This window comes from Myotis yumanensis, unplaced genomic scaffold (assembly GCF_028538775.1).
Source record: "Myotis yumanensis isolate MYYU_CA2020_CCGP unplaced genomic scaffold, mMyoYum1.0.hap1 SCAF_18, whole genome shotgun sequence".
NCBI lineage: Eukaryota > Metazoa > Chordata > Mammalia > Chiroptera > Vespertilionidae > Myotis > Myotis yumanensis.
Window position 1 is genome coordinate 3,529,993 of NW_027223769.1, and position 19,212 is coordinate 3,549,204.

A 19,212-nucleotide genomic window follows, 5' to 3' on the forward strand; every position below is an offset into this window, starting at 1 on the left:
GTATTTTTTTTGAGTCAATATAAAATTCTCCAGATTAGGTGTGTAACAGACAGTTAAGGGAGATCCTCCATTCCATCTTTCCTTATCCGTAGCTTCAGCTGCAAACATGATTGTCTAGCCAGAGACTACATTTCCCAGACTCCCCTGCAACTAGGGCACTGAAGAGGAATTTGAGTCTTCTGGCTGGCAACAGCTGGTCAGCAAGGGAGGTCAGTTGTTTGTGCCAGCATCTGGTCGGTAGCTTCCCATGTGTGTTCAAGTCCGTCTGGGCCTCCTGTTAGCAGCAGTGGCATCTTCCTGAATTCTAGACTGAAGCTCCATCAGGGGTTACAAACTTGAACTCAACTGTCTCAAACCCAGACTGCCATTCCTACTATCCTTCCAATGATTTCATGAGCACCTAATTAATTACAGTGGGGCCTTGACTTACGAATGTCCCGACTAACGAGTTCTCTCAGCCGATTTTTTGCTTTGAGTTGCGAGCTAAAATTTGGGTTATGAGCCAGCTTCAGATACCCCACCGCTAGTTGGCGCAGCGAACATCACAGTGAACGCCACATCAGCCCAGCATCACGTGTCTCACTCGTTCACTTTTTGATTTGACAAACGAGTAATTTGAGTTACGAGCTCCGTCATGGAACGAATTAAACTCGTAAATCAAGGCCCCACTGTACCTTCTTTCTTCCTGAAGTACCCAGGGTGGGACTGTTGCTGTAACAGAAGGCACTTTGTGAAGATTAGAAACAGGCAAAAAAAACGTCTTCCTTGCCCTGACCAGTTTGGCTCAGTGGCTAGAGCATCGGCCTGTGGACTGAAGAGTCCTAGGTTCGATTCCGGTCAAGGGCACGTACCTTGGCTGTGGGCACATCCCCAGTAGGGGGTGTGCAGGAGGCAGCTGATCAATGTTTCTCTCTCATGGATGTTTCTAACTCTCTATTCCTCTCCCTTCCTTGTAAAAAATCAATAAAATATATTTAAAAAAAGAAAAACGTCTTCCTTAACGCTCTATCATGTTAGAAAATTAATGTTCTACAAAGTGAATGGTGTGCCATTAAAGGTGACATCCTTGTGCAGTATAGAACCTGTCCAACTGTACATGGCAGCCTGGATTTCAATATTCTGCACTGAATGCTGAGGCAAAATAGAAATCTGCCAAGGTAGTAAAGGTGATGCCATCTCAGACAGTATTATTACATACTCTGCTTTCCCAAAGGTGCAGATGAGGTCCAAAAATTCAGGCTACTCTGATATACAGAAAAGGGAACCATAGAGGACAAGAAAATAAAAACAACAAACTGTTGTAGAAAATCAAACATAAAAAACACTTTAATTCCAGCCTAACAGCGCCAGGTGCAATGTCTGGGGACAGACTCTGGGTACAATGCTGTGTGACCACTCACTCACACACGTGGCTCCAAGAAGGCCCCCGAGGGGGACTTACCTTCAGGGGGCCGAGCCAAGGGGAAGAGGGAAGGCCCCCAAACGGGGGCAAGGGCAAGCATGGGGAAAAGGTGCTACTTCTTGGCAAAGGAGATCTTCATGGCGTTGTTCTGGGTGATCTTAAAGCCCTGTAGGGCATCACGAGCAGCCCCTGCCTGAACCTCATTGTCAAACTCCACAAAGGCGATGTCGTGCCGCCCTGGGACCAGTCGAACCTCCTTGAAGCCAGGGAACCTGAGAGAAGAGAATAGATCTCAGGGATCTAGAATCAGCACTTCCCCTTAACATTTTGGCATCTGGTGGGCAGAGGCCAGGATGTTGCTAAACATTCTACAATACAGAGGATGGCCACAATAACAAAGAATTACCCATCCCTAAATGTATATAATGCTAAGTTGAAAAACCCTAATATAAATAAGTGCACACATTATGAACATATCATTTAACGAGAAATTTTAACACAAACTCCTACACAACCATATCCTAGATCAAGCCACCAAACACGGGCCTCCCCATTGCTTCTTTCTCTCATAACCAACCTATCTTCGCTCCAGAAATAACCACTCCCCTGACCTTTAGGATCTGCTGTTTCTTTCATTTCCCTCTTCTCATTCCCTACTTCCTTCCCCATTAGGCAACCATCCTCATGTTGACTGGGTATCCTTTTACCCATCAGTATTCTTATAAAATATGTTTTGTTCTGTGGACATGGTAAACATGTGGCATTGCTTGTTTTACCCAGTTTCTCAAAATCTCCTCTCAGCACTATTTTAAAGAACCATGCCTGCGGCACTCTGTTCCTTCTAATGCTGCACAGACACCATGGTGAGCATCACCTTTGACTTCTCCTTTTGCTCAGGCTAATTCCCCACCATGACCCCTGTGAGGAATGTACCATCTATACTCCTTAGGACTCATGTTAGGAATTTCCTGCCCTAGCTGGTTTGGCTCTGGATAGAGCGTTGGCCTGAGGACTGAAGGGTCCCAGGTTTGATTCCAGTTAAGGGCACATGTCTGGGTTGTGGGCTCAATCCCCAGTAGGGGGTGTGCAGGAGGCAGCCGATCAATGTTTCTCTCTCATCATTGATGTTTCTTTCTCTCTCTCCCTTTCTCTCTGAAATCAATAAAAAACTAAATAAATAAAAAAGAATTTCTTTAGGGACCTGGCTGGTGTGCTCAATGGTTGGAACGTCAGCCCATGGACTGAAGGATTTCGGGTTTGCATCCCAGTCAAGAGCAAGTACCTAGGTTGCAGGTTTGAAACTCAGCTTGGTCGGGGCGCATGGGGAAGTCAACTAATCAATGTGTCTCTCCCATTAGTGTTTCTCTCTCTCCCCCATCCTCCTCTACCGTCTACTCTTTATTAAAAAAAAAAAAATTAATGGAAAAAATATCCTTAGGTAAGGATTAAAAAAAATTTCTTGAAGGCCTTTTTGGCAGTGACAACCTTCCCATAACATGGCTTTTGTTAAAGATCTCCTTCGCCAAAACCGGTTTGGCTCAGTGGATAGAGCGTCGGCCTGCGGACTGAAGGGTCCCGGGTTCGATTCCAGTCAAGGGCATGTACCTGGGTTGCGGGCACATCCCCCATGGGAGATGTGCGGGAGGCGGCTGGTCGATGTTTCTCTCCCATCGATGTTTCTAACTATCTATCTCTCTCCCTTCCTCTCTGTAAAAAATCAATAAAATATATTTAAAAAAAAAAAAAAGATCTCCTTCATCCCTCTCCAGAAGAGATGAGGAAACACAAGAAGCGCCTGGTGCAGAGCCCAGTTCTAATTTTACGGATGTGAATGCCCAGATGCTGTAAAAGCACCATTGTCTTTAGCCAGACAGTAGTTTTGTGTGCTGGCTGTCCCACTGTGCTGTCAACATATAGGAGGAAAAGCAAGGCTGACAGAGGAGCCTTCTCCAAACGAGAGCAGCACTAAAAGCACCTAAATCAGCCCCGGCCAGTGTGGTTCAATTGCTTAGGCATCTCCCCGTGCACTGAAAGGTTGCTGGTTCAATTCCAGGACAGGGCACACGCCCAGGTTTCAGACTGGATCCCCACTGGGGGTTGTGCAGGAGGCAGCTGATTGTTATTCTGCTCTCACATCAATGTTCCTCTCTCCCTTTCCCTCTAAAATTCAATAAAAAATATTTGTTTAAACAATAGAAATAAATAAAAGCATCTAAATCAAGATGAGTGAGGAACCACTCCAATAAACACATTTTGGATGAAGACACACCTCTTAATTTCACTAAGCAGTGAACGGTTACCCTGCACAATGGTCAGAGTCTACATGCCATCAGCAAGGCACGAGGTTCAAACCTCCCCACCTACCACGCTTGCTGGCATACTGATTTTTGCAAGTCTGGCCAGTGTTCAATGAGGTCTTTTTCACATGTACCTTGAATCCTACAGACTAGAAAGCTGAGGCACAGAGCCTCTCCACCCCCACGAAGGTGGAGGACAGCACACACACTCTGGCCACTGCTGACCCTAAGCCTCATCATCACCACACCCCATGGGCTGTGGGCCTGACCTCAGCCTCCTCTTTCTCCATGTCCAGTCCCTGTCCCACCTGCAAAGCCTAAGCAGACAGAGGACTCCGCTAGCAGAATTCTGAGGCCTGTTCCCATGGTGCCACTTTCTGGCCATCACCCTCTGGCCCCTGCCCAACCACAGGCCCCACTTACTGATTGAAAAGCATGGACAGCATGAGCTCATTGGTCTCCTCTGGCAGGTTGGTGAGGAACAAGATGTGATTTGGTGGGTTTTCTGAAAGCTACAGGGAACAGACAGGAGCCCGTGAGTCTAATGGGGGGGTCTGCTGACTTCTGCTCTCCACCCCCACCCTGCTTGAATCCTTTCTCTGCTTCACACCCTCAAGACCAGTGGTTCTCAACCTTCCTAATGTTGCAACCCTTTAATACAGTTCCCCTTGTTGTGGTGACCCCCAACCATAAAATTATTTTCGTTGCTACTTCATAACTGTAATTTTGCTACTGTTATGAATTGTAATGTAAATATCTGATATGCAGGATGGATTTTCATTGTTACAAATTGAACATAATTAAAGCATAGTGATTAATCACAAAAACAATATGTAATTATATATGTGTTTTCCGATGGTCTTAGGCGACCCCTGTGAAAGGATCGTTCGACCCCCAAAGGTGTCGCAACCCACAGGTTGAGAACCACTGCTCTAGACTGTGAGCCACAAGAAAGCACTGCTATATCCAGAGCAGGTGCTTGTCATCAGATCACTGAGCATGAATCCAGGTGCTGGCCGCTGCTCCAGCCTCACCCGGACCTTCCAAAGCTCCAAGAAATACGTCAATCCCTTGCTGCTCCAGAACCTTGCGCTCAACCTCCAACAGCACCTCCTCAGGGAGGCTTACCCAGACCACCCACACTTTAACAGCGCCCCTTTGGTTCCCACATTCTGACTATTTATACGAGACCCCAGGAGAACGAGACACTTACAGGCTGAGCAGGTGGCATCTGCCCTGGCATAAGCTGCTGTGGGGGCATGGCCCCCGGTGGTATCTGGCCAGGTGCGAGGCCTGGAGGTGGGATCATGCCAGGAGGCGGCATGTACGGAGGCTGGCCTGGCATGTGGTGCATGATGCGGGGTGCCTGAGTCATCGGCGGCATGCCCTGTGGAGAGGGAGGGCTGGACTGAGTGGGTGGCTGACAAGGGGAAGAAACTTGCTTTCAGTGTCATTAGGAAGCGCAGTGGAGAAAAGGTTGTTAGAGGAAATCCAGGTGTAAGACACAGGGAGAAAAGCCCAGACTTAGGAAGAGGTGAAAAAGGCCAAGGATACCAAGAGAAACAAACGGAGCAAAACAGACCCAGCATCAATGGGGATGTCAAATAAGAAAGTTAAATGTTTTTAACATTAAAAAAAAAGTCAGTGCAACCTAAGTTTGTCTATAGATATATGCATGGAAAAAATAAACAGGAAAAAATTCTAAGTATTAACAATAGTTAACTAAAAGAAGTGGAAATAAACACTATAATGAGAACGCTCTATTTTCACATCTAAGAATAAACTTTAAAGAAAAAAACAAAGAAATAGATCCAGAGTCCTACAGAGAAAAAAGAAACAATGGAAGGCAGAGATGGTCAAGGTAGATACAGAAACAAGTGAGAAGGGTGGCAGCGAAGGGAAGAAAGCAGACAGCGGATGACACAACACATGCACTGAGGGGACAGGGCTGCGGGAGCGGGAATCACACCTTGACAGTGAAAGATGGACAGAAAGCTGGACACAGAAGAGGGGACAGGTAAAGAGTGGGGAAGCTGGACAGTAACCCAAACACCATTCCTGATGCCATCAGTGCACGCAGGACAAATACAGCGTGAACCACCAGGAAAGCTCACGTGGAGACTTAGAGACCTACAGTGGACGCAATTCATCCATCTTTTTCTTTCATACTATGTGCTTCTGTATCCTGTTTAGAAAACAGGATGCTTCTAATTTTCATGCCTCACCAAGGTCATGAAGGCGTTTTCCTGTTTTCTTCCAAAACCTTTGTTTTAGTTGTCACGTTCGGGTATGTGATTCGTCTCAAATTAACTTATATCTAGTTGTGGTAGAGTAATTTTTTCCCTTACAGATATCCAATTGGTCCAGCATCATTTACTAGGAAAAAAAAAATCCCTTCCCCACTGGACTCAGCATTAGCTTCATATGTTGAGTAACCACATGTGTGGATCTGTGTCTGCACTCTACGCTGCCCCGCTGGTCCGTCTTCCAATACCACACCATCTTGACCACTGCAGCAGGCTCCCGCAGCTTTATTCTTCCCGCCTATCTTGCTTTGCCTTCCCACAGACCTTGAGAAACAGGCTGTCAGTGTCCCCAAAAATTCCTATTGGGGTTCTGATTGGAATTGTTGACTTTTAGATCAATCTGGGAAGAAGTGACATCTTCAAAGCAGGGAGCTTCTCCAGCCATCTACTGAGACCGTCTCCAATTTCTCTCAGCAGTGTTGTGTAGTGTAGTGTAGTGTGTGTGCACACCTTTTGTTGGATTGACTCCTAAGAGCTATTTTTTGGTTTGAAGTCTACTTGTGTGTGGCTAGCATATAGAAATAAAACTTATTTTTTCCACATTAACTTTACACCTGGCAACCTTGCTACATTAAGTCCACTTATTAAATAATCCCAACTGTTGCTTAGTAACTTCCTCTAGATTTACTACACAGAGAACATCAAGGTCAAGGAGAGAGAAACCAAGAGCCTGGGACACAAAGAAAGAAAGATCCTAAGGAAGAGTCTGGCAAGCAGGGACAGTATTTCTGAAGTGGAAACACCATCATCTAGAGACAGGCATGCAACCTATGTAAGGAAATGGAAGGGGGGTGGTGTCTGAATCCCCAAGTGGAGACCCCTCCCCTACTCCTCCCCCAGTCAGGCTACATAGCAGAGAAAGGCATGGTGATGAAGGGGTCCTAGCTTACCGGGACAGGCCCCGGGACGGCCCCCACTACAGGGGCAGCTGCCCCGCCCTGCACGGCCTTCTTTGCAGCTGGGGTCTCCTGGCTCTTGGGCTTCCTCTTCTCCCGCTTACGGTCACGCTCCACGAATGTGCCCTTCATCTTGGCAATGATATCCGAGTCGGTCTTGGCATACTGGATACGCTGCCAACAGAGAGCCAAAGGGTTAAGAGAGTGGACTTTGGAGTCAATTGCGTGGGTGCAAAAGTAGACCTTACCAGGACTTGAGTAAGTAACATTAAAGAAATTACTAGGCCCAGCTGGCATGGCTTAGTGGTTGAGCATTGACGTATGAACTAGGACAGTGATGGCGAACCTATGACACGCGTTTCAGAGGTGACACGCAACCTCATTTTTTTGGTTGATTTTTCTTTGTTAAATGGCATTTAAATATATAAAATAAACATCAAAAATGTCTTTGTTTTACTATGGTTGCAAATATCAAAAAATTTCTATATGTGACACGGCACCAGAGTTAAGTTAGGGTTTTTCAAAATGCTGACACACCGAGCTCAAAAGGTTCACCATCACTGAACTAGGAGGTCACGGTTCAATTCCGGGTCAGGGCATATGCTTGGGCTTCGGGCTCGATACCCAGGCTTCTCTGCTGCCCCAGCCGACACTCTCCCACATGACCCGCCTCCCCCACTGAGGTCACCTGCCTGGGACCTGCAGGCACTGACACATGCTGTCCCCTCCCCAAGGAAAATGGCTCAGGGAGGCACATTCTAACCAAGTCAAACTGAAAAATCTATTAAGGAACAAGGAAAATGGCCCAATGAACCAAAGACCAAAGATGTCTGCCAGCAATCTGGCAGAAAGTGCAGCTCATGCCACTCCTTACCTCCCAGACTGCAGCCTCCTTGGTCATCCACTTGATCTTGTGAACATCTGCAATCCAGACACCTTTCTCTCATCCCAGCCTGCCTGGGAGCCTGACCCAGCCTCTCCTTCACACTGGACCCTGAATTCTCTCCTCCAAGCCACTCTATCCAAGAGCCACAGGCATCTCCCGGCCTAAACCTTTCCATGGCTCTGCAGCACCCCGGGAGTCACTTCCAATTTCAGGACAAACTTTGGTCATGCTCTGCAGGCTATGCCCTCCCCACACCTCCTGCCTTCACTCCAGCCAAATGAACTTGACTCACTTCCTCAATTACATATGCTCTTGGTTATCTCTGGGCCTTAGTCCTCATGGCCCCTCTGCCTAACATTCTTTTTTCCTCTATTCCCCCAGCTAACACTTCTTCAAGTCTCACCTCATCCATAAAGCCTTCCCTGAACCCCCAACCTGGTTGAGGTGCCTCTCCTAAGCTTGTCTAGCTCTGCGCACAACCCCCATTACAGCCGACTCCTGAGTTGTCACCATCTGTTGACAAACTTGTCTCTCTCACAGCACTGTGAGTCCGAGAGGGCAGGGTTCCCCTTAGGTGTTGTGTGACCCACACCCTAGTACAGTGAACAGTAAATGTGAGAACAGCAAGAGAAACTCCTGTCTTTAAGGGACTGGAATACAGGTGACAGAAGATCCAGGCCCATCCAGTCTCCTCTAGCACCTCACACACAGTGCGCACATACCCTCCATACCCACAGTGCTCACCATGGGCTTGTCGTAGAAGGGGAAACCCTGCATGGAACGCAGGGCATTGGTGGCGCTGCTGACCTCCTTAAAGATGACAAAGGCTTGGCCCCTCATCTTCAGGCTCCGTGACACTAGGATATCCAGGATCTGGCCAAACTGGGAGAAGATAGCATACAGGGACTTCTTCAGCTCTACAGTGAGGGGAAGAAAGATCCATGGGTGACTAGAGGCCTTGGTACCATGCCTGGGTCTTAAGCTCCCGTTTTCAGTGGAAAGTGCAGCCCAGAAGGGAAACATCAGCCAACAAAGAATGCCCAGAATACCATGAGTCAGCAATCCCGAAAGAGCCAGCAGTAGGGGGCATGCAGGAGGCAGTCGATCAATGACTCTCTCATCATTGATGTTTCTATCTCTCTCTCCCTTTCCCTTCCTCTCTGAAATCAATAAAAATATATTTTTTTTTAAAAAAGAAGCACTGCATGGAGGCTTAGCTAATTTAATCCCTGAAACATCAATGCAAAGAAGCTATTGTGATTTTGCCCAGTTCTTAAATATAGAAAATGAGGTTCAATAAAGGTGATAACTTGAAGAAAATGAAAAGGTATGTCTGATGTCAAGAACTGGGTTTGGCCCTGGCCAGTTTGGCTCAGTGGATAGAGCATCAACCTGCGGACTGAAGGGTCCCAGGTTCGATTTTGGTCAAGGGTACATGCCTGGATTGCAGGCTCGATCCCCAACAGGGGGTGTGCAGGAGGCAACTGATCAATAATTCTCTCTCTCCTCTCCCTTCCTCTCTGAAATCAATAAAAATATATTTAAGCCCTAGCTGGTTTGGCTCAGTGGATAGAGCTTCGGCCTGCGGACTGAAGGGTCCCAGGTTCGATTCCAGTGAAGGGCACATGCCTGGGTTGCGAGCTCGATCCCCGGTAGGGGTTGTGCAGGAGGGACCAATCAATTGTTCTCTCTCATCGTTGATGTTTCTCTCTTCCTCTCTGAAATCAATAAAAACATATTTTTTAAAAATAATAATAATCGGGTGTGCCCTGGCTGGTATGGCTCAGTTGGTTGGAGCATCATCCATTACACCAAAAGGTAAGAGGTTCGATTCAGATCAGGGCACATATGATGTTTCACTCTTACATCGGTGTTTCTCTCTCTCTCAAATCAATGAACATGTCCTCGAAGATTACAAAAGAAAAGAATCAAGTTCTTAAGCAGAATTCCACAGTGGTGACATCAACTATTTTTCTTTACTGTGTGACCCTGGGCAAGTCACATCACCCCTGAGTCTCAGTTTCCTAATCTGAGAAATGGGAACAATAACTACTTCCTGTAGAGTTGTTGTGAAGATTAAATATAATTAAGACGTGTATCAGCACCTGGTATAGAGTGTTATGCATCATTATTCATTTCATTTTGAAATGAAACATTGTCATTGTGGGCTGCTCATTGAAAACACGACACTGACTAAGCCAGCCCCAGTTCTTTTTTTTTTTTTCCCCCAGTTCTTGCTCTCATGTAGCTCACTGGCCAGTGGAGAGACAGCGCCCTAACAGGCCAGAACCATCAGGGCTTGGGATGTGGGAGGAGGCAAGGCCTATGGAAATCAGGCATCTGAGGGGAAAGAAGATGGGGAAGGCCTCCTGGGGGAGGGGTCCTTTAAGGATGAGCAACAGTGATCAGGTTAATGGACAGAAGGGAAGATGAGCTGGGGGAGTGTTAAAGCAAGAGGAAGCAGCATGTGCAAAGACGGAGGAGTTAACTAGTACTTTGCCTGAAAGAGATGGCTGCAGAAGTAGATGCTGGGGATGAAAGAGGCCCGTGCGAGACAGCCTGGAGTCTGGTCTCCTTCGAGAACTCACCATCCTTCTTGATCTTCTCATTGAGGTTGTTTATATAAATAGTATGGTTGGGTCGGGTCTCGGGAACTGCCATGGAGGGAGGTGCCGCGGCAGGGCTGAAAGAAGGAAAAAGCCCTGGGTCTCTCAAAATCCTTTGACCGAAGGCGGGCTTAACAGGCTCCCCGGGATTTTCCTTCCAGGAAGATGTCAGGTGAGCCGGGGAGGAGGGAAGCCAGGAGCACAGTTTGGAAAACAAAGCGAATGCAGGACACCCCTTCTCCCGCGTGGTGAGGGGAAATGTCGACGTTTACTCCGAGTCCCAGGATGCTCTGCGCGACTTAATAGACTGAGCGTACTAAGCGGTGATTCCCATTGGCCCACGCGCTCACAGGGCGGCCCAAGAAAAAGAACCCGGATGTAAGCGCCGGTTAGAGGGGCGATTTTGTGGTGCCGTGGCCACGCGCAGCAGGAAAATAGTTTCTCCACACGAGGTAAGGGAAGAAACGGGCGCCAAGCGCTCCGCCCGCCCGCAGAGGCCGCCTGCGCCCGCCATTACTTACCAATGGCGCTACAGGTCCGGCTAGTCAGTGGCTGCTTCTGCGCTTCCGAATGCCCAGCGCGAAGCTTTCTTCCCTGGCTCCGCCTTTATCGTTCTGCAAGCCAATCCCCGCGCGGAAATTTGGTATCTTGACCAATCAGAGTAAGTCTCGCCCGACTTTGCCAATCAAATCTCGGGACAGATCTCGACAATCTCGACCCAAAATTTGCCAATCAAAAGGGCACTTGAGGTTCCCGCCTCAGGAGAAAAACTCCGCCATTCCCCGCAAGCCTTCAGGCCAATCAGTGAAAAGTGCGTTTCTGGCCAATAGGGTCGCGGCTCGCGCGGCTCGCGCGGCGGTCTCTTCGGAGGCGTCCTCTGGAAGCCCCTCTCCCCTGCGGGCCAGCGCTCTGTCACGTGGTCGCTAAAGGGGCGGTGACCCACGCAAGGCCTACACGTCAGACGGGAAAGGCTGTGGGCGGCGGCCGCCATTTTGGGGGAGGGAAGTGCGCTGTACTTTCTGACTCCATTCCCGATCCCACCGGGATCGCGGCTCCCGACGGCCTCCAAGCTCTGAGCCGTCCCTATCCCACCACAGGCTTTTCCTGTTGTGTTCTGACTCCAAGACCTTCTCCACAACTAGGCCATTTTTCCTGCCTGGTGTCCTTCTGACCTCTTGACCTCTGACTCAAAGGTCAGCTCCAAGGTTCCAAACTCGGGCCTGGGATGTGAGGGGGGACTGAGCCTAAATTCTTACCTAGCCTTTAGCCTTGGGCCTCTAAATCCCACCCTTTAGGTGCCTCGCCCCAGGTCTTCACATCCCAAAACGGACCCAAGTTTCCAAACCTAGCAACGAATAATAAATTAACTACTACATCTCCCTCTTTCAGCCTTGCAACCCAACTGCATACCACAGATCTGGTTCCGAATCAGAGGACCCGCCCTGTTACCCCCAGAGCCTCCGGATTTGAGTCAGTCCCAATCCTCGCTCCCATGGTCCCAAATTTAGCTCCGGTTCTCTCCACCCCATTGCGCGGCCTCCCGCTGCCGGGCCTCCGTCCGAAAGCCGTCAACCTCTCCATCCCCGAGACCGGCCGGTTTTGAAGGGTCATTGTCTCCCCCATCCTCCCAGCCCATGCCATGGCCTCCGAAATGACTTCTTCATGCTCTTCCCCGCTGGAGCCCCTAGTCCCTCCTTCATCCCCGGCCCCCGGCCCCCCACCTCCGCCCCTGCCCCCACGTCCCCCGGACTTCGCCTTCCCACCCTCTCCCTCGAGTCTCCAGGCGCCCGTGCCCCCGCCCCCGCCCCCGCCCCCGCCGCCCCCCGCCTCGGGGTCCGCGCCCGCGCACGTCTTCGGCCTGGAGAAGAGCCGGCTTCTGACGGAGGCCTTGGAGCGCGCCGGCCCGGCCCCCGCGGGCAGAGAGGACGTGAGGCGGCTCCTGAAGCTGCGCAAGGACCGGTAGGCCCGCCCCGCGCGCCGGTCTCACGGACCACCTGCCCCCGATGGCCCCCTCTCTTCCGGGGGTTCCCCTGTCCTCGGGTCAAACAGCCCGACGCGTCAGCCCCTGTTGACAGCCGCCTGGTGGGTGCCCTCCGCCGCGAAGGAGGAGCTGCCCTCACGGCACCTCGTCAGTGCGGACCCTCCCTCCACAGGTGGACGCCGAGCGGCCGGGACTGACGAGGGCGCCCGGGCGAGTGCCGCCCCGGCCGGGCGTCGGGGCTGCGGGGAGGACCCGGAGGGCCCGGGGCCGCCGTCAGGGGTGCGGGGCGGCCGCTTGCGCAGGGCCCCGTCGGACATGAAGGGTGTGGGGCTTCACAGGGGCAGGGCCGGCGTTGAGGGCCGTGCGGGTGGAGGACGGACTGTCCTGTGGTCCTGGGAGCCGCAGGGCTTCGCGCCGGGGGAGGAGGAGAGACGGAGCGGAGCTCGGCGGGAGGAGGCGGGACACCCGGACCTGAGCGGGAGGGGAGGGCTGGGCGGCGGGGACCTCACGTAACGGCGGCCCGGCTGAGGGAAGAGGGAGAAGCGACGGGTCCAGATTCATTAAGGTTCCAGTGTTCTAGGCAAGTTGATAATCTGCCCTAAATGCCCCAACCATAGTGAGACAAGTTTAATGCAGATGAAAACACCCGTCATTACGTGCGTAGCAAATGTCCAGCATTGTGTTTTTAAATACTTAATTAATCCTCCCAGCAAGTCCAGGAGGTAGGAACTATTATCCCATTTTCCAGATGGAGCAACCGATGCTCATAGCAGTGAAGTCAGCCACAGTGCCCAGCAGAGGAAGAGCCCAGTTGGCACGCTGGCCGGGCGCCAGGCTGTAACCACGGCGCTGTGTCACCGGCCATCAGGAGGGCACTCCCACCACCCAGCCTTGCCCTTTCGCTGGCCTTAAAATAGCAATTAAGCACTGCATCTCCCCGCCCTCCCGTGGAGGGGGAAGAATTGATTGGCATCACCACCACTCTGACCTCCCGGAGGGTGGGGCTGGTAGACCTGCAAGGGCTCCATATCAAGGTGATCTCTAGGCCTGGAGCATGCTGCCTGGTTTTAGTCCAGGCTAACTGATTTAAGGAATTCTTACCTTATTTAACAGCCTGAGAAACAGGTTTGAGGAGGGAAGTCACCGAGTTTGGGTATAGAGACACTCCTCAAGAAATTTTCTCTAATAAATCACTGGCTCCTATCTGCTCTTTGCCCTTCAGTAACTAAGAGAAGGAACAGGAGCAGTAGTTGGGAGGGTCATCCACTGAGCAGATGAAGAAACAGGCTGGGCAGGGAAAGTGCCCTGTCAGTGACCGAGCCAGGAGTAGCCAGGAGCTGTGCTCGGCCTCGGGACTGCTGGGCCTGTGTTCCTCCCCTTCACTTCCTGCAGCCAGACCTCAGGGGACTCTAGGAGCTGGCTCCTGGGTGACCTGCGCTTGCTCTGATTCAGTTTCAGAAGTGACTTGCAGTGGATCCTCTTCTGTGCAGACCTGCCCTCCCTCATCCAAGAAGGCCCTCAGTATGTACCTTGATCTGGAACCTCAACCCCTTGCCAGCCGTGTGTCCCAAGCCTCTGCCTTTGCTGCGCTTAACGAGGATTGCCCCGGGAGGGTGGGAAGAGTGGGTTCATTTCATCTCGGCAGCCTGGGGAGGTTGGGGAGGATGAGGGGAGGGGAAGGAGATGGGGAACTTTCCAGGGCAGGGTCCTGGGCACATGCACAGTAAACAGAGTTGGAACCAGTGAACAGGTGAGTGAATAAATGAATCTGGTCCATTATTTCTAACTCTACTTTGGCAACTACTCATCCTGGAAACCCAGGTGACATCTCCCCCCACCCTCCCTTCCCCTCATCTTCAGTACTTGCTCAGCCTCTCTGCCATGAAAGAGTATCAGGTCTCCCTACCTGGCCTTGGAGAGGGGAGGGGAACTCCCCCAGGCAGCCATCCTGTTCCCCACACTCCAGCTTCCAGGGCAGAGGGGGGCCAATAAGACCCGACTTAGGGATTGAAGGGCTGGGGCTGTCTCTTCTAGGTGTGGGCTGGTGGCCCTGTGGATGGCAGGCACTGTCTTGGTACCGCCCAGCGGCATTCCCTTGGAGAGACTCGTGCAGATGGCCGTGGAGAGAGGCTACACGGCCCAGGGAGAGATGTTCTCTGGTGAGTTGGGTGCAGAAGGGTCACAAGTCTGGCCTTCGTCACCAGGAACGGACTGGAGAGGCTGGGTGAGACACTGCCAGGTGTGTGGGAGGACCTTCTTCCATTCTTCAGGCCCTTCCCCTCACCCAGTGTTACAAGGTAGACTCTGGAGCAGGGGTCCTCAAACTACGGCCCGAGGGCCACATGCAAATACAAATACTGTATTTGTTCCTGTTTTGTTTTTTTACTTCAAAATAAGATATGTGCAGTATGCATAGGAATTTGTTCATAGTTTTTTTTTAAACTATAGTCCGGCCCTCCAACGGTCTGAGGGACAGTGAACTGGCCCCCTGTTTAAAAAGTTTGAGGACCCCTGCTCTGGAGCAAGGCTGTCTGGGTTCCCAGCCCAACTCTGCCACTTCCTACTATGTGGCCCTGGACCCTTACCCTCTCTATGCTTTTCATGGTCACAGTAAGGATTAGAGGCATCGATCCCCAGGGAACCTTTGACGTGGTGAGAAGCACACAGTGATCCCTTGTTCTGTGTGTGCTCTGTCCCTGCAGTGGCCAACATGGGCAGGCTGGCTGAGGAGGCACTGGGCTGCCAAGTTGAGCTGCTCCGTGGGGGCCTGGGTGGTCCCAACAGAGGCCGTGTGCTGCAGCACCTTGTCTCTGGACATCCCTTGCTCATCCCGTATCCCAGGACAGGAAGGGAACAGGGCAGGGTGGAGAAGTGTGGGCCCTGGAGCCACATCACAGCTTTGGCCTTAACCCCAGCATCAGCTACGATGAAGACTTCAACCATGAACCATGTCGGAGAAAGGGCTACAAGGCCCACTGGGCAGTGAGCACAGGTGGGTCCCCTCTCCTGTGTCCCTGTGCTCACCCTGGATCTCCCCAGCTCCCCTATCACCCCCCTCACATTCTCACCCTGGCACTGGCACCTCCCCAGTACTCTTCAAGGCAGGACCTGGCAGGCAGCAGGTACCTCGGTGTCTGCCAACTGGGGTTTCTAAAAACAAGCTCAGTGTGCAGACTTTTGGATCAAACATTCTGGACCCCAGGCCCAGTCCTGCCACTTCCAGCTCTGACTCTGGGCTTCCATGTGCCAATCTAGAAATTGAAGTAACAGTAGTACCCCCCTCATAGGGCTGCCTCGTTTGCAGAGCATGGGAAACCCTTAGAACGGTGGTGCCTGGCACGTTGCACATCTCAGTAGGCATTAGCTGTGACTACCATTGTCTTCATTCCACCTGCCTGGAAAAAAGGATGGATTTGTGTCCATCAGGTGGCCTGGATCAAGTCTCTGCTCAGCCCCCTCCTGGCTCTGGCCTGAGAGCTCCACTCCCAGCGTCTCCCACCTGGACAGCTGGAGACGACTGGGTGACGATGTTTGCTCTGTTTAATGTCTCCTCTCCACCTCCTAGTGCTGACAGGCTGTGGGAGGCAGGACTGAAAATGCCTGAAGCTCTGGAGCCAGACACACTGGCTCCAAGTCCCAGCCCAGCTGTGTGCCCGATGGCCCCCACTGACTTCTCTGTAGTGTTGGGGACTAGGCAGCACCTTCCCTGGAAGGCTGTGGAGGAAAACACAGTGAGCCCCAGCTCATCAAGGTTCAGCACCCCCCTGACAGCCTTCCCCTCTCCTTGCAGGGGTCCTATTGGGTGTTCAGGGTGTGCCAAGCCCCGGCTATGCTGAAGACCCTGAGCTGCCAGGCCTGTTTCACCCAGTGCCCAGCGTGCCCCACCAACTACCATCCCTGCCAGAGGAAGGCTCGCTGGGAGCAGTCTACCTTCTTTCCAAGCAGGGCAAGAGTTGGCACTACCAGCTGTGGGACTATGACCAAGTCCAGGATAGCAACCTACAGCTGACGGACTTCTCACCCTCTCGGGCCGCTGATGGCCGGGTGTATGTGGTTCCTGCTGGTGGGGTACGAGCTGGCCTTTGTGGCCAGGCCCTGCTCCTCAGACCATAGGACTCCAGCCCCTAGCCTGCTGCTGCCCTAAACTGGGGGTGATAGGTCCCAGACCCCAGCTTTTCCCTTTGTGTAACCACCCCCGGGTTTGGGCAGCATCTCTTGAGGACCTTCAGCCAGAGGTCCTTTTTGCAGGTCCCTCCCCCCCATTCCATTCTTAAGCCTGGGCATCCTCCCAGCTCCTCCATCCCCAAGCCCATCCCCTCAGTACTGAGCACCTACTGTGTGGGCTGGGGTTAGAGCCAGGAGCAGGACAGACAAGTTCCCTCTTCCAGGGGAGAGACTGACAACAGCTCAGACCCTGTGTCCTGTCCACCCCACCTGAATGTTGCATCCATTCGTTTCACATTGGTGGTCACCCTCTTGAACCATCGACACCTCTCTGGACAGCTGCAAGAGCTTCACTGGGCTCCCTGCTGCCACCCAGAATCTTCACGTGGGGTCAGGGCTGAGGGAGCCCCCCAAAAGCAAACTAGTTCTCCTCCAGAGAAACTTCTAGCAGCTTCTTGTTCCTCACAGAATAGGAATTAAACTCCCAGCCCCAGCCCCAGCTCACCTCTCCTTATCCCAGGCTGTTCTTCCTCACACTTCCTGCCACCAGCCACACTGACCTCTCAGGTCCCTGGTGCAACCCCACTGCAGCCCTCTACAGGAACTCAACTCCAGTGTGGGAGAGGAAGATACTTTCCCCTCAAGGTTCCTTCATCTTGCCAAAATCGGTTTGGCTCAGTGGATAGAGCGTCGGCCTGCGGACTGAAAGGTCCCAGGTTCAATTCCGGTCAAGGGCATGTACCTGGGTTGCAGGCACATCCCCAGTAGGAGATGTGCAGGAGGCAGCTGGTCGATGTTTCTCTCTCATCGATGTTTCTAACTCTCTATCTCTCTCCCTTCCTCTCTGTAAAAAATCAATTAAAAAAATAAAAAATAAATAAATAAAGGTTCCTTCATCTCTTCTAATGAGGTTACATGAGACAGGTTAACAGAAAGTAACCAAATTTAATACATACACATGGCAATCCCACATACATGAGATATACCAAGTGTGAACAAAAGGGGCCACATGCTAACCTGACAAACTCTAGGAAGGCCTGCATGGCAGTCTTGCAAACTCAGAGACCTAAAGTAACCACAAGGATGGCCTGAAATTAAACTTTAACTAAGAGCAATTATGGTGGGTAGCTATGTCCTAGGCAGGTATCTTCACTGACAAGGTCAACTTTTACTTTAACAGCCTATCTGTCTTTTTGCATCTATGATAACATATCCTTGAAATGTCAGGGTAACTTGTAACTTCCCTTTTTTCTGGACCCCTCAGGTCACAATCAAATGCCCTGGGTGCCAGGACAGGAGACCATACATTTCTTCATTGTTATTGTTATCATGTTGACTGTTAACTATCCTGCACCCACCTAAGTAGGTGTCTATCATTTTATTTTTTATCCAATCCCAGAGGTTTCCCTGCTTTGCTTTCTCCCGCCTCTCTAATCTATCACCAATAGATTTCATGTAACTCACCTACGTCCCCTCCTTTGACTGCAATGCATAAAAATAGATGAAAAACCGCTATTCCCTGGAGCATTATCCCAATCCGTTGAAATTCTGCTTCCCAGCAATTGTCTACAGGTTGGCTCAAATAAACTCACACAAATTCTTTACAGGTTTGAATGTTTTTACCTTAACACAAGACAGGGAAAATTATATATATATATATAATCTGTCATTCTGAGCTAAGGATAATCATGGGGCTTCAGAGGGAGGAAGGTCATTGCAGGATGATAAGAGCAGATGTTCAGCAATTAGAAGTTTACCCTGCCCTATAGATAGGTCAGAAAAGCTTATCTCAGTCTTTATGGGCAAGACCTTGAATTCAAATTCTTCTAGGTAGTTAAGGGTGGGTGGGGCAGAGGTTTCATTGAGCTTGTGGTGTCTTGGTTGCCCTAGCTCACAACCCACATACCACAGAGGCACATCTTGGGGTGACTTGGTCTGAACCCCTACACCATCTTGGCTCATTATCACTTCCTCAAGGAAGGTTCCCTCAGTCAGGGCTAGGCCCCTCCCCACCTCTGTTCTCCTTCAAAAACAAAGAAGAAATGTTTCTAAGAGCAGTTAAATGTGCCAACCCCTTTACCTATGTTAACTCATTAAATCCTCCAGTCCTATAAGGAAGGTACTAGGTCCTCCCCATTTTACAGATGGAGAGACTAAGGCTCGGAGGAGTGCAGTCACTGGCTTAAGGTCACATAACTTGGCAAATGACAGGGTCAGGATTCAAATCAGGCAGTTAGTACTTAGGCAGATATAAATAGGTAAGTAGATACATATTTTTAGAGAGAGATTAGTTTCATGAATACCTGTTGCCTCCCCTCCGAAAGGGGAGGAACAGATCTGTGTTGATCACTGCTGTCTTCAGTACAAAGGGACTTGAGAGAGACTATATAGTATAAGTATAGTGCTTTTTGTTTCTGTAGTGTAGTGTTTCAAACCAGAAGTGGGGAATCCTCCATCCCAGCCCTAATCCCTCCACCTGCACTTCCCCTTCGCAGCCCTCACAGCAGGGACTGGCACTCTGTCTAGCAAACTGTCCTGGGAGGGCTCGGCACTGTCTTGGTCACCACAGTTATCCTGCCTTATCCAGCAGAGTGAGGCACAAGAGGAGCAGCTCAGGAACCTCCAAGCCTGCATCTACCCCAAACCAATCACTGTCCTGAGCTTTGAGCCCACA

General features: G+C 50.9%; 2 protein-coding genes across 10 annotated transcripts; one reads left to right on the plus strand and one right to left on the minus strand.

Moving 5' to 3' along the window:
• Nucleotides 1-1,298: 1,298 nt before the first annotated feature.
• On the minus strand, nucleotides 1,299-11,233 carry SNRPA (small nuclear ribonucleoprotein polypeptide A). Its single transcript, XM_070398623.1, has 7 exons — nucleotides 10,915-11,233; nucleotides 10,376-10,470; nucleotides 8,532-8,704; nucleotides 6,896-7,075; nucleotides 4,913-5,086; nucleotides 4,123-4,211; nucleotides 1,299-1,674 (listed from the first exon to the last, which is right to left on the minus strand). The coding sequence occupies exons 2-7, from the start codon at nucleotides 10,446-10,448 to the stop codon at nucleotides 1,515-1,517; spliced, it is 849 nt and encodes a 282-aa protein (XP_070254724.1). The 5' UTR covers nucleotides 10,449-10,470; nucleotides 10,915-11,233; the 3' UTR covers nucleotides 1,299-1,514.
• ACTMAP (actin maturation protease) lies at nucleotides 10,741-18,142 on the plus strand. 9 transcript variants are annotated; one of them, XM_070398613.1, is made up of 8 exons: nucleotides 10,741-10,845; nucleotides 11,491-11,586; nucleotides 11,783-12,352; nucleotides 13,827-13,895; nucleotides 14,409-14,533; nucleotides 15,077-15,206; nucleotides 15,296-15,366; nucleotides 16,165-18,142. In XM_070398613.1, exons 3-8 carry the CDS (start codon nucleotides 12,033-12,035, stop codon nucleotides 16,485-16,487), a joined length of 1,038 nt encoding a protein of 345 aa, XP_070254714.1. In that variant the 5' UTR covers nucleotides 10,741-10,845; nucleotides 11,491-11,586; nucleotides 11,783-12,032; the 3' UTR covers nucleotides 16,488-18,142. The 9 variants fall into 9 exon arrangements, with proteins under 9 accessions (XP_070254714.1, XP_070254717.1, XP_070254715.1 ...); XM_070398614.1 differs by lacking the exon at nucleotides 10,741-10,845 and adding an exon at nucleotides 10,858-11,054; XM_070398615.1 differs by lacking the exon at nucleotides 10,741-10,845 and adding an exon at nucleotides 11,188-11,204.
• Nucleotides 18,143-19,212: the final 1,070 nt, after the last annotated feature.